The following is a 14,581-nucleotide window of genomic DNA, read 5'->3' as shown; positions in this document are numbered from 1 at the left end:
GCCCACATTGCCAAAACCACTTCCAAGTAGTTTGATGACCATGATATTAATGTGCTTGATTGGCCAGCCAACATGCCTGACCTGAACCTCACAGAGAATCTATAGAGTATTGTGAAGAGAAAGATATGTAACATCTGACAAACAATACAGAGGAGATGAAGGCCGCTATCAAAGCAACCTGGGCTTCAATAACACCTCAGCAGTGCCACAGGCTGATCGCCTCATACCACGACACACTGAAGCAGTAATTCATGCAAAAGAAGCCCCAACCAAGAATTGAGTGCATAATTAAACCTGCTTTGGAGATCTTGAACATTTCTGTTTTGTAAATCTTTTTTGACTGATCTTTGAGAAAATATTCAAATTTTTGAGATACTGAATTTTTAATTTTCCTAAGCTGTAAGTCATAACCATCAGAATTAAAACAAACTCGTGAAATATTTCAGTTTGTGTGCAATGAATCTAGAATAAAAGAAAGTTTGCTTTTTTAAATTAAATAAAAAAAAATAAAGATCTTTTCCATGATATTCACATTTTTTTTTAGATGCACCTGTATATATTTATTTATTTTAACATTTTGGGAGGAATAAAATTTACATATTGTATGTGGTTTCAACAACCTGATGAATTTACACTTGTCCAGTTTCGTCTGGAAAGCAGACCACCTTCTGAAGTGGTTTGACACTTTGAAACAAAAACGCCTTTTTAAAATGTTGACCCAATTTTAATTTTCAGGTGAACAATCCCTTAAAGCAAAAATAATAGTTGAATGCTGTGGAATGCAGGTGTGGAGTGTGACGGCAGTTAACATTGGGGGGGGGGGGGGGGGGGGTTGGTTATCCTCTGTGCAGTGACGAAAATTGATTGTGAGTTCAATTAAATGCAGACAGACAGCTCAGTTTATATCGTTATACGGTCAGAGATTGATCCAGAGCAAAAGCTTCATCCAGTACACCAACTCCAACCTCACCAGCACAGAGAATCATGCACCATCGATTCAGTCAGTGCCCAACTTTACTATACTATCACCCATATCCAGCAAACTAAAGAGACGGACACACAGACAATTAAAGTGAGGTGCACAAATAAAGAACTAACTTCTACTTCTACTCAAAAGCACTCAAATGCTTTAAATAAAAAATCAAAGTGTAAATATGATAGCATGGAAATGAACTCTTAACCCGAGATCAATGAAAGGGTTTGTGTGCTTCACTCTCACACCCCCTGATCAATATTAATTAGTACCAAAGATTTGCTCCATTACAAGCTCAAATACTATCCCTCACACAAAGTACTCAGACAAATGATCAGTTTGATGTTGCAGGGCTGTTATACTGCCACTTGTAAAGATACACGCAGGTTTAATAGCCATTCTCAACAGGTGTTTTGAGGTACATATGGAACAATCAAGTCTCATCACAAAGTGTGCCTACTGTATGTAAAAAATACTATTGGATTTAGCTTTATTTATTTTTTTCCTGTCCTTCCCCTTGGTGCATTTAAAATAATATCTAAAGATAGTTACGAGCAGACCCTAAATATAGATCTCCACTAGACTAGTGAGTTGTAACATCAATGCTAGCTAAGTTTCTCTGTAATGAGAGCCAGCAAAGCAGTTTTTCTGTTTTTAAATGCATTATGCATGTCTATTACCAGGCCCACATGGGACAAAAATGTTTTCCACTTCACCTGTCCTTTGCATGTTTTTTATTGTAAAATATTTTGTCTGTTCTGATAATTCATTCAGGTCCCCATGCTAGGTGATGCTAATATCCAGGTTGCCCCATGTGTTTGGGGCAGGATTATCTGCTTGCCTGACCAATGGCAGTATGGGAAACCTGTTTGCAGACAGTCACTATTTTTGCAACTGCACTGTAATGCTAGGACACTATGTGGCACTATAGAGTAACAAAAATAACGCATTTCACCTTGGCTATATTTGTCATATCAAAAAAATGATCTTCGTTCCCTTGCAAACTCCTTAACTTGGCACATCTTACATAAAGTATATTTTCCTCTCTCTGATATTATTGTAGGCTGCTGCTTTATTTTAACTCTTCCTATATATATATATATATATATATATATATACATTTTCTTACTTTAAACATTGTAATAAACTTCAGCATACTGGAAAACCAGAATAAAAACAATGGCATAACACACATTTTCGATCTGATAATAGATTATTAATCTTTTTTCATGTGTGTGTGTGTGTGTGTGTGTGTGTAAATAAACTTTTACATTGTACTTACCTCATCCACGTTCTCAAAGGCGTTGATGACATCATAAGGCAGACAGGACAACAGGTCAATCACAAACCAGGTTTTCAAGTAATTCATGCGAATCAGTTTGGGGTCTGATATCACTTCCCCGGCTGGGCCCACGAACGTTGTGTGGAAATTCAGTACAATGTCTACCAAAAAGATCACATCCACAATGCTGTCCACAACCAGCCAGGTGATGTTGTTCTGCTTGGTTTTGAATGAGACATTGTAGGGGACCATGATGGCGGTGTAGAAGGTGAGAATGAGGATGACCCAGTCCCAGGTGGTCTTAAAGGCACAGTAGTGCAGGATGATGTGAGGAGGGGTCTTGGGCGTCTCTTGTTTGTACTGGGGCAGGATTTCTGAGCCCAGCTGGAGAACCTGTGTGTGAGAGAGAGACAGAGAGAGAGGGGCAGGGGATGGTTGTTTATCTGAGTGGAGAGGACGAGCAATGATCCGTCTCGGCTTACAGGAGACTCACCTCAAAGAAAAATCCCATCCTGTTAAACATCTCATCTCGTCTGTTTAACAGATACAGACGAAGCCTTGTCACTGACTACAATACATTTTTAATAGACATTTTGGATAAACCATCCTAGAATAAATGTATATTACCATTACATATTAATGAAGAATGAATGGACACATACACTGCAAACAAAAAAAAAATAATAATATATACATATATATATATAGAGAGAGAGAGAGAGAGAGAGAGAGAGATAGATAGATAGATAGATAGATAGATAGATAGATAGATATATAGATAGATAGATAGATAGATAGATAGATAGATAGATAGATAGATAGATAGATAGATAGATAGATAGATAGATAGATAGATAGATAGATAGATACAACCCGAATTCCGGAAAAGTTGGGACGTTTTTTAAATTTTAATAAAATGAAAACTAAAAGACTTTCAAATCACATGAGCCAATATTTTATTCACAATAGAACATAGATAATATAGCAAATGTTTAAACTGAGAAAGTTTACAATTTTATGAACAAAATGAGCTCATTTCAATTTTGATTTCTGCTACAGGTCTCAAAATAGTTGGGACGGGGCATGTTTACCATGGTGTAGCATCTCCTTTTCTTTGAAGACGTCTGGGCATTGAGGCTATGAGTTGCTGGAGTTTTGCTGTTGGAATTTGGTCCCATTCTTGCCTTATATAGATTTCCAGCTGCTGAAGAGTTTGTGGTCGTCTTTGACGTATTTTTCGTTTAATGATGCGCCAAATGTTCTCTATAGGTGAAAGATCTGGACTGCAGGCAGGCCAGGTTAGCACCCGGACTCTTCTACGACGAAGCCATGCTGTTGTTATAGCTGCAGTATGTGGTTTTGCATTGTCCTGCTGAAATAGACAAGGCCTTCCCTGAAATAGACGTTGTTTGGAGGGAAGCATATGTTGCTCTAAAACCTTTATATACCTTTCAGCATTCACAGAGCCTTCCAAAACATGCAAGCTGCCCATACCGTATGCACTTATGCACCCCCATACCATCAGAGATGCTGGCTTTTGAACTGAACGCTGATAACATGCTGGAAGGTCTCCCTCCTCTTTAGCCCGGAGGACACGGCGTCCGTGATTTCCAACAAGAATGTCAAATTTGGACTCGTCTGACCATAAAACACTATTCCACTTTGAAATAGTCCATTTTAAATGAGCCTTGGCCCACAGGACACGACGGCGCTTCTGGACCATGTTCACATATGGCTTCCTTTTTGCATGATAGAGCTTTAGTTGGCATCTGCTGATGGCACGGCGGATTGTGTTTACCGACAGTGGTTTCTGAAAGTATTCCTGGGCCCATTTAGTAATGTCATTGACACAATCATGCCGTTGAGTGATGCAGTGTCGTCTGAGAGCCCGAAGACCACGGGCATCCAATAAAGGTCTCCGGCCTTGTCCCTTACGCACAGAGATTTCTCCATGATGTTATGCACTGTAGATGATGAGATTTGCAAAGCCTTTGCAATTTGACGTTGAGGAAGATTGTTTTTAAAGTTTTCCACAATTTTTTTACGCAGTCTTTCACAGATTGGAGAGCCTCTGCCCATCTTTACTTCTGAGAGACTCTGCTTCTCTAAGACAAAGCTTTTATAGCTAATCATGTTACAGACCTGATATCAATTAACTTAATTAATCACTAGATGTTCTCCCAGCTGAATCTTTTCAAAACTGCTTGCTTTTTTAGCCATTTGTTGCCCCCGTGCAAACTTTTTTGAGACCTGTAGCAGGCATTAAATTTTAAATGAGCTAATTAAGTGGATAAAAGTGTAAAATTTCTCAGTTTAAACATTTGCTACGTTATCTATGTTCTATTGTGAATAAAATATTGGCTCATGTGATTTGAAATTCCTTTAGTTTTCATTTTATTAAAATTTAAAAAACGTCCCAACTTTTCCGGAATTCGGGTTGTAGATAGATGGATGGATGGATGGATGGATGGATAGATAGATAGATAGATAGATAGATAGATAGATAGATAGATAGATAGATAGATAGATAGATAGATAGATAACCATTATTATTATTATTATTATTATTTATATATAATTTATTAGTACATGACTCTGGAATACTTTGAAATATTTCTGAATAATGACTGTTGTCAATCACAACGCTGTATAACAGTCTTCCTGCAATCTCTACAATTAACTATATATTAAAAAAAATGTAAATAACTCTTATTTATTTATGTAGTCATCTGATACACTGGACTGTACATTCTCCCTTTACATATTTTTTGCAAATGATTAGCTGGAGCAGATTATATACAGTAGTCAGTTTATGTTGTTCATATTATATTGTTATTTTTTGTCTACTGTCACCATGGATTAAATAACTGATACAGAACTAATGTAGCAGCTCCATTGCATGACAGCTTTTATGTGATATTGGTATAATTAGCTAGGCCTAGAATAGAATGAAACAAAATGTATCATTTGTTACAGATTAATTCATTATGGGGCATTTTTGGCGCCACATTTAAATTTCTGGGTCTTTTCTTCACATTTGGTGGCACTTTTGTCACAGTCCTGTTAATTCCTGACCTTGGTTGTTAAACTATTCAAAAACACCCCATATATCTTATTAATCTCCCTGCAGGAGGACTGGAAACACACAGTGTGAAGGGATAGCCTTCCTGGTGTTAGTTTCATCTTTGACACGGATGGAAGCAAACACTTGCTGATGCACACCAGAATCACTCACAGGCATGAAATGAAATGTATCAGACTGACTCACACACAGAGAGAGACGTACCTCAGCAAGGCGCGAGTGTTTATGTACATTCTCTCCTTTATGTACAGTGGGCTGCAGTTGTTGCAAGACTCCTCTACTGCTTGTCAGAGCCCTAGTCAGACGAGCAAACTTCCCCCATCCTGAACACAGAGATGACACACATTAAACATTCACTCTTACTTGCACTGATATCAAGTACACTAACATGTTCATAAAATACATCTGCATAACGTACCTTTGGAGGAGTCATCTTCAATTGGTTGTTTGAATGCTGTGATGTCACTAAACGTACACAGGAAGAGCACAACCTTCTCCTGTTCATTTCGTATAGGCGCTATTTTCACAAAAAACCAAACCGGCGTTCCTGAAAAAAACAAAACCATGCACATTTGAACATGCTGTAAATCTGTATTTAACATTGCCTGTTTTACACATTTATGCATACTCATTAAGATATTAGCATAACAAATGTATGCACCAGGACTCCTTTGTTTCTGCTCCCAGTTCTTACAGCTCAGTTATGTGTGCACCTGTGTGTGTGTGTGTGTGTGTGTGTGTGTGTGTGTGTGTGTGTGTGTGTGTGTGTGTGTGTGTGTGTGTGTGTGTGTGTGTGTGTGTGTGTGTGTGTGTGTGTGTGTACAATGCTCACTGTTTTTCTTGTACATCAAGATCTCAAATGAGTTCATTTCATAGTTCTCAAAAGTCAGCCGAACTTTCTCACATGTGTCCTTATCTGTGAGCTCTCCATACATGAAGCTGAGAAAGAAAAGAAATGTAAATCACAATCAGATACAGACAGTTTTCAAGCAGTCTTTGAGAATTTAATTTGACTTTATTTTAAAGGTTGACAAAAAAATGTGTTTGTTGTTGTGTTTGGCAAATCAAGGAAAAGTAAGAGTTCAAAGCTTACTGGCTCAACAACTAACCCCATAGAAGACAGTCACTTTCTCAAAAACTCCATTTCTGATATTTATCATATAAAAAACTGCCACAGGAAATTTTTAAAAATGACATAAGGCATATGTAACGGAATACATGCAGAATACATTTGACTGTGTTTATTCTGCTACATACACTAAAGCGTTCAAAAGTTGCCATTAGTGTGATTTATTTTATGTGTCTGAAGACTCTTACAGTCACCAAGGCTGTGTTTATTTGATCCAAATTACGCTAAAAACTGTAATATTGAGAAAACTTATTTCAATTTAAAGTGTTTTCTATTTTAATATATATATAAAAAAAACATTTCTGTGATGGCAAAGCTGGATTTTTTTAGCAGTCATTGCTCCTGTTTTCAGTGTCAAATAATCATTCCAATATGCTGATTTGGTGCTAATACAATATTTGTTAAAACTGTGATTTTTTTAGGATTCTGTCATGAACATAAATTTCATTACAGCATATATTACATTTGAAATATAAATATTTAGTAGCAGTTTAAATGTCTTTACTGTCACTTTTGATGTTTTAATGCATCCTTACTAGTATTTTTTAAATATATATTTATTATAAATTATTTTGCACTCTTACGTCCCCACATTCAACTCTACATAGTTTATAGTGTAGTACTATATACTCTGCTGTATTATATTGCATATTGTAATACAATATTGTACTGAAGGTATACTGAGTTGTATTGTGGGCATACTTCATTACAAACATTATTATACTATCTTGTATATTGTGCTGTCTAATGCGGTATTTAATACTACAGTATAAATGGTAAATTGCATGTCTACTGAATTCAAGCGCCTTTCTACAAGAACTTGCAATTCTCTCTCTACCATCCTCTCTCTTAGAAAGAAAATATGATCAATATGATGAGAAATAAAAACCATCTCTGCATGAAGTCTGATACCTGCAAGTGCTGCTTTTCTGCATGACCTCAGCACGGTGGTAGCCGGACAGCTTACAAAAGCCATCATTACTGTAAACGATGGGCCAGTCTACGATCTGGGCATTTCCCAACACAAAGTTTGTGTCTGTGGAAAGAGCACAGGAGGGTATGGGGAGGAAACAGGTGAGAGGAACCAGGCACAAGGTCAATGGTAAGAAAGCTAGAGGTCGTCTCTATGGTAATGGATGGGTGGACATTGTCACACCAGCTGAAAGCCACTGATCTGACATGTTTTTGAAAACACTGAGTATTTCAGCTTCAAATTTATCAGCCGGTTCCTGAGATGGTTGTGTACAGTAGTGTTGCTTCAGCACATGAACCACTCTCAGATTATCCTACAACCCCATTCAAACTAAAATAACAAGTTTATCTCTATGTTCCTTCTGAGATCTTCTTGTCCAGATACAGTTCCCTGCCTAATAGGGATTTTTATTGTAAAGTTGAGCAAAAAGAAACATGGTACTCTCAGCCTCAAACAACCCACAAACCACTCAGACTGCTGTGATCTATATTAGAGTCCTGCAACGAGTCGGGTACCTGCGGATACCCGCATAAAAGTGGCTGAAACGGGGTGATTTTGACATTCCTAGTAGCGCGGGTAGTAGCGCGGATGAAAAATATGTGCAATATTTCTATGTCTAAATTACCATTACACATACACAACAACGATATGACATTTGACCCATCACGTCACCACCACTGCGACAGTGCGACAGCGCTGCGAGAGAGACTTTTCCACAGCTGGATTTGTAATTCAAGAATGGAGAACGCAACTTAAACCTGGGACTGTGGACGATATCCTTTTCCTGCACAGTAACCTTAAGGGAAATAAATGCATAGTTTGTGAGCGACAGGCTCAGGTTGTATGTTTTCTTGTTCTATTTGTATTTATTTTTTTATTAATAGGTCTATTTGCATATAGTTATCAGGTTCCATAGCCTATTTAGGTGCTGATGGTAGGCTACTTGAATGGCGCAAAACAAAGTGCACTTTCGTTTCATTAGCACATTAATGACACTGTCGTGATGTTGAGAGAGGTGCGAGATAAAAAATAATCCCATAATACCCGGATCGGGTAACGGGCCAAATATTAACTGGTGCGGGTGCGGATTTAATTTTATATTATCACAGGTGACGGGTCGAATCTGGTGCTGAACTTTGCAGGTACGGGCGGGAGTGGGTCTCCAAAAATGGACCCGTGCAGGACTCTAATCCATATTGCATGAAGAATTGAAAAGATCTGGCTGCAAAAAGTTTGTTTAAATATAATTAAATTGGTTTCTCTTAAATTAATGGAAGTCAGGGTTCATAGTTTGTGTTTGCAAGTCTAGGAAATAATAATTGCTGAATTTGCCAAAGTTTGCGGGGTTGTAGTAACAAATCTTTTCAAAATATTCAACAGTTTTGTTTGAGAAACGTATAAGCAAGTAAAGGAGAAATGCTTGATCACACCTGTGTATTCCACCTAAACTATCACTGTTACATCAGTTTTGAAGCAAAAATAAATAAATTCCCACCAAAACAAATTGTTGTGGTTGGTCATACACATGTATCCCGTCCCTGTTTGGTCTTTGGACAGTATAAGCTTAAATATGAAAGATTATGTTTTACATTACACTATGTTTAAAAGTTTGGGGTCATAAATTAAAAAGCAATCAGCAAGGACACATTAAATTGATCAGAAGTCACAAAAAAGATATGGTACAAAATGTTACAAAGCTACAAAAAGTATTTACTTTCTATTCATCAAAGAATCCTGAAAAAAGTTTCCACAAAAGTATTAAGCACAACCATTTTTATCATTGGTAATAATAGTAAATGTTTCTTGAGCAACAAATCAGCAAATTTCTGAAAGATCATGTGACTGAAATAATGGCTGCTAAAAATAAAAACACATATTACTGGTTTAACTGTATTTTAGATCAAATGCAGCTCTGGTGAGCAAAATAGACTTCTTACACAAACAGTTTAAAAATCTTACTAACCCCAAACTTTTGAACAGTAATGTATATAGTACCAAAATTCTTCTCTGACACCCATAAAACTATGAGAGAGTAGCTAAAACACACAACCCGATACCTTCAACATCTTCACAAAACTTTCAAGCACTCTGCTATGTCTCTTATAAATCTTTTCATTGTCCAAATGCACAACAGGTGTCTTTACACACAGAGTCAGTTTGTGTTGTTCTGGAGTATCACAGCCATTTTTAGTTATACCGGAACTTTTAGTCCTGTGTGTGTTTTCCAAACGTCTGTGTCGAAAACGCTCTGTGCCAGGATCATCTGTAATAGGCTTCATCTCTGTAACCTTGCTTTAACCTTTCATCTGATGTCTGTCAATGTTAGTGTGTTAGTGGCTAGTGTGTTAAGCAGGCTATCAGGCTGATTAGCTGACAATGGTGATTTAACGGCTGCTGAGTAAGCCAGTAGCACTTTTAACAAAGTGTATCTCAAAGATTGAGCAAGCTCACGGTAACACTATACAACCTGTAATCTGATATAAAAGAATTATAAACTAAAGTCTGTCACAAATGAGGTACAGTGAAGACCTTTCCAGTATTTAAAAGCAAGAAATTGCCTTTATATAAGCATTGTCCTCATGTAATATGTACATTGTAAACAGTATCATGACTTTTATCAGTCCCACAGCCTTTATTTGCATATTTACATACAGTAGGGTTCATAAAATTAAGATTTTGTGTGATCAATGTCTCAGATTTGTTTGATTGTTTACATAGAAATAGTATGAAAACTCATTTCATATTCTTTTTTTTAATTATATTTCCTGTTAATATTCCTGTTTATTTCAAGGTTGACATTTTTTTATTTTTTCAAGATTTTTAATCCCAGGCTTCTGACCCCCACTGTATGCTCTGTAAGTTTTTAAAATATCTCCTTCACCTCATTCAGACATAACATGAATGGCAAAATCTTTCACTTTGACTGCACATATGATGGAAACACAGACAGACATTTAATCTTTCTATGGCTAATGTGGAGGGTAAATGTGAGATGAGCAAATGTGGAAGGGTGGCATCAGAATCAGAAGTGAAGGAAAACTCAGATCTATGATATCAATTGATTTAAGAACATGGTAGTGAATTTGCCACAGAGCACAGTTCTCCTCTACTGAGCATAAACACGGGAAGTTCACACACACACACACACACACACACACACACACACACATATGTGGACTCACACGCACCACAATGGAGGAAAAACGTTCCATGCCAACATTTGTTATTTTACAGCAAGTGCTGTCAGCGCTGAATGAGGACCAGGGAGCAACATCTGCATAATTTTCACCATAACTAAGCAACTTTGAAATATCAACAGCACTGTTAAACCACTTTAACACTAAACGCTAACAACGCTAACACTAAAAAGAGTTTAATCAAACTTTACATATAAATTCAGACTATTAAATTAAATTAACACATATTGTTATAGAACATTATTAAATGTCGAAAGGGAACTAGAAAGGGAGGGAGGGAGGGAAGGAAAGACAGAAAGCAAAAGATAGAGAAAGAGAGATAATGGAGGGATGGAATAGGTTAAAGCACAAGCGTTCTGCTCGGTGAAGGTTTATACCTGTGTGTCTATGTGATAATGTCCAAACTGGAAGTTAAAGAAAACAGAAATAGAGTTAAAATAATACACAAACACCATAGAGGAAGAGGAATTCATCCTCCTGTTCTTCTCCAAGACGGCCAGTGACCCTACATGAAGAAAACAGGTCTTACAGACATCAATGTTTTCAAAGGTTTATAGAAGTCCTAATGAAAAGTATATCTTTGGGATATTTTTAAAGCTGAGAGATCTCTCTACTAGGGTTCAATGCTCAAAAAGATAGACAGAGGTTGTTTCAAATAGACATCTGGTGTTCGATTAGTTTAAAATGGCCATATGCATGCAGCAAAACTGCATGAATAAGAAAAGCAGGACTAATGGATAAACATCAATAAAAGGGATCTTGGATTCTATTTTAAGGACCTTACAGAAGGGTGCAAGAACACAGTCTGATCTCACAGATAGTGCTGGTGAAGATCCTCAGCCACTTTTCAACCTTTCAGCACTCTTAAATATTAATTGCTATTAAATATTAATTCAACCTAAAGTTGTTCTCTATCCCACAATGCATGCTGATGGAAGGATGTATGGATGTATTTTCACCAACTCAAATGGTGAAAGAGCAGCAGTTGCTGTCACACATCGAATACAGAACAACATCTCAATGTTCCTGCAGCCCATATAAGTATTTTTATAATTATTATAATACAACAATACATTTATAAAATCTAGAAAATAACTGTAGCCTACTGATAAAACTGTGTATTTAACTTTTGCTCCGTAAATTCAAGTAAGAAAAAAACGAAAAAATTATCTACTATAAAACATTCACTAGAATGCACCTGCATGGGGTTTACCAGACACCTTTAACTTTCTAGTTTGTGTAGTTGTTGAAGTAGCCTATATAGTCAAAAGAACGCTGTCTTTATGTAAATGTTTCCTCTAAGTTAACTCTCTTGCGTACCCAAAGTTTTTTCTTTCTTTTCTTTATCTGCGACACTACCGCTGATAGCTACTTTTTTTGTAAGTGCGCTGCTTAGGATGTGGTGGTGCGTCTTACCGTTAGACCTTCGGACAATATTTTCCAGAAAAGTGTTTTGTGGGGCCACTAGTCCTCTGCGTCCCCCGGCCATCAGGACGGGTCATGCGCTCCTATGAGAGGCCGGCCGTCAGCATAAAGTCCCCGCACACGTCTCCGGTGTGTCTGTCGTCCACATGCCGCTGCCGCATCCAGTGATGTGTGGACCCGGGGCTCTCCAGTCCTCACGCTCTCATCTCTCCTCCACCCCATTGAGCCTCCACCATCGCCTTAAACTGGCGACACAGCGCCATCTATTGGCGTGTGAAGCAGCAGGTGTTCCGAGGTAAATCAATGGATGACGCTGAATCGTCACAGTAGACGTTTGCAGTGCTACTAATGCTACTAAAGTCTACTAATTCCAGTCTTGTATCGCCATCTGCTGGTGGATGTGTATTATTTCTTTTTAACACCTTTCGTCTTCGTAATCTAGGAAGTTTGTCCGCGTCCAAAAATAGTTCCTTTAAGAATTTTATTTCATGAGATGTAATGTCTCCATTTTCATTTTTTATTATAAGTGCATTTTTTCCCTGTCATTATGGGGAGTCTCAATCATAAAAGCAGAATTGTACCTGCGAACTCTCTACTCTCTGGTGGATTTTTGGAAGGTGAGTAGGCCAGAGGATCTATATAGGAGTTATAGGATCTATAACAGGTTTGATTATTTTTAGCCAGACTCTGGTAGGGTTCTCAGTTTAAAAACATATTGCCCTATGTGCCGTCCAAGATATCCACAGCCTTGTTGATGCTTGCTGTGATGCTGCTGATGTTAATACACAGGTAGTTTTGAACATGTTCTAGGGACTTGTTATTTACAGTAGCTGGAAGCTATATTCGTGGTCTTGGTTGCCAGGTCTTTTTTTTTTTTTTTGAATAACATTGTATTTATGTTTTTGAGGTTAATGACCAAACCCATGTTGTGCAAGAACCCAATTTGCTGCTCATTTGGGTGACAACCCCAACATCTGCAAACAACTCTTGACAGAGTTAACTATATGAAGATTTGCGTTTTATGATAGGCTATTTATTGTTTTCATGATAGATTTTCCTGATATGGCACCGAATTTAAATAAACTGATCCTCCTTTGAAATGTAATACAATTTCAATGGCATTTTAAAAGTTTAAAAAATGTCTTGTGAATCACATACATATTTCTAAACTTTTACATTTATGACTGATTATAGAATCACATTATGGTGTGTTGTTAAATGTATAATTTGTTCCAACTGATTAATTTAACAGCTTGTCATATAATCACAATCTTGAAAGCAAGATTTATATTGCATTTAGTTCACATTCTGAGACAAAACATTCATACTTTTGCAATAAGGCTTAACAGGCATCCAAACTGGCACCTTAGTCAGTCACAAGCAAATAACTATTGCTACTTTAATCATGTATTAACCATAACCAAATATAGTGGTTGAACTCATTATAAAGCACTGCATAGTGCTTATCATTTGGAAGTTTCTGACAATTTTACATTCAGCATTTCAGATTTTTGGTATAGCTTTTGGAAGCATTTTGAGATCTGACCTTTTTTATCCATAGACCATCGACAATCAGATCCACACAGGTAGCTTTGACCTTTACCACACAGCCACATGATTATCATTGCAACCAGAAAGTCGAATTTTGGTTTTATCATTTCATTTATATAAACATGACAATACTCATAGCCTAACCCACAGGAACTTTATTAACATTTCAGCCATCAATCATCTCATTCACGTCAATCATTTTGAGTTGTAGATGCATGTGCAATGTTACACAAATGAGTTATCTTCTATCTGCCAGTGTTTAGTAACCTCAGGGTGATATGTTTATCTTGTCAATCACAGAAATCTTCATAAATTTTAATTACTTTACTCATTCTCAGCATTTCTAATCATATCTAATCAGATTCAAGATCTGCACTCCTGAATCTCCAAACACACTCTAATGATTCACTTTGGCACTGGGATAATTAGCACGGAAATTAAAGTTTTCAGTCAAAAATCATTTAAGATCAAATAAAAAATGTTCTTTTCAAATTCAATTTACAGGTGCATCTCAATAAATTATAATGTCATGGAAAAGTTCATTTATTTCAGTAATTCAACTCAAATTGTGAAACTCGTGCATTAAATAAATTCAATGCAGACAGACTGAAGTAGTTTGGTTCTTTTAATTGTGATGATTTTGGCTCACATTTAACAAAAACCCTCAAATTCGCTATCTCAACAAATAAGAATACTTCGTAAGACTAATAAGAGAAACATTTTTCATGTTGGCCTTCTGGAAAGTGTTCATTTACTGTACATGTACTCAATACTTGGTAGGATCTGCTTTTGCTTTAATTGCTCCCTCAATTCGGCGTGGTATGGAGATGATCAGTGTGTGGCACTGCTGAGGTGGTGTGGAAGCCCAGGTTTATTTGACAGTGGCCTTCAGCTCATCTGCATTTTTTGGTCTCTTGTTTCTCATTTTCCTCTTGACAATACCCCATAGATTCTCTATGGGGCTCAGTT

General features: G+C 37.0%; 1 protein-coding gene across 3 annotated transcripts in view; it reads right to left on the bottom strand.

Moving 5' to 3' along the window:
• LOC132111558 (potassium voltage-gated channel subfamily H member 1-like) overlaps positions 1-12,236 on the bottom strand; it is a 60,282-nt gene extending 48,046 nt beyond the window's left edge. For 2 of the 3 annotated variants that reach the window (XM_059518958.1, XM_059518959.1), the window contains exons 1-7: positions 12,053-12,236; positions 11,014-11,040; positions 7,379-7,502; positions 6,170-6,276; positions 5,756-5,884; positions 5,542-5,660; positions 2,256-2,648 (exon numbers count right to left, since the gene is read on the bottom strand). In XM_059518958.1, coding sequence (XP_059374941.1) covers positions 2,256-2,648; positions 5,542-5,660; positions 5,756-5,884; positions 6,170-6,276; positions 7,379-7,502; positions 11,014-11,040; positions 12,053-12,125 — 972 coding nt within the window. In that variant the 5' untranslated portion in view covers positions 12,126-12,236. The remainder of the gene's footprint in view (positions 1-2,255; positions 2,649-5,541; positions 5,661-5,755; positions 5,885-6,169; positions 6,277-7,378; positions 7,503-11,013; positions 11,041-12,052) is intronic. The other variant, XM_059518960.1, reaches the window with a different exon arrangement.
• Between the last annotated feature and the right edge of the window lie 2,345 nt (positions 12,237-14,581).

This window comes from Carassius carassius, chromosome 31 (assembly GCF_963082965.1).
Source record: "Carassius carassius chromosome 31, fCarCar2.1, whole genome shotgun sequence".
Classification (NCBI taxonomy): domain Eukaryota; kingdom Metazoa; phylum Chordata; class Actinopteri; order Cypriniformes; family Cyprinidae; genus Carassius; species Carassius carassius.
The sequence above is the reverse complement of the archived record's forward strand: the minus strand, read 5'-3'. Positions and strand labels throughout refer to the sequence as shown.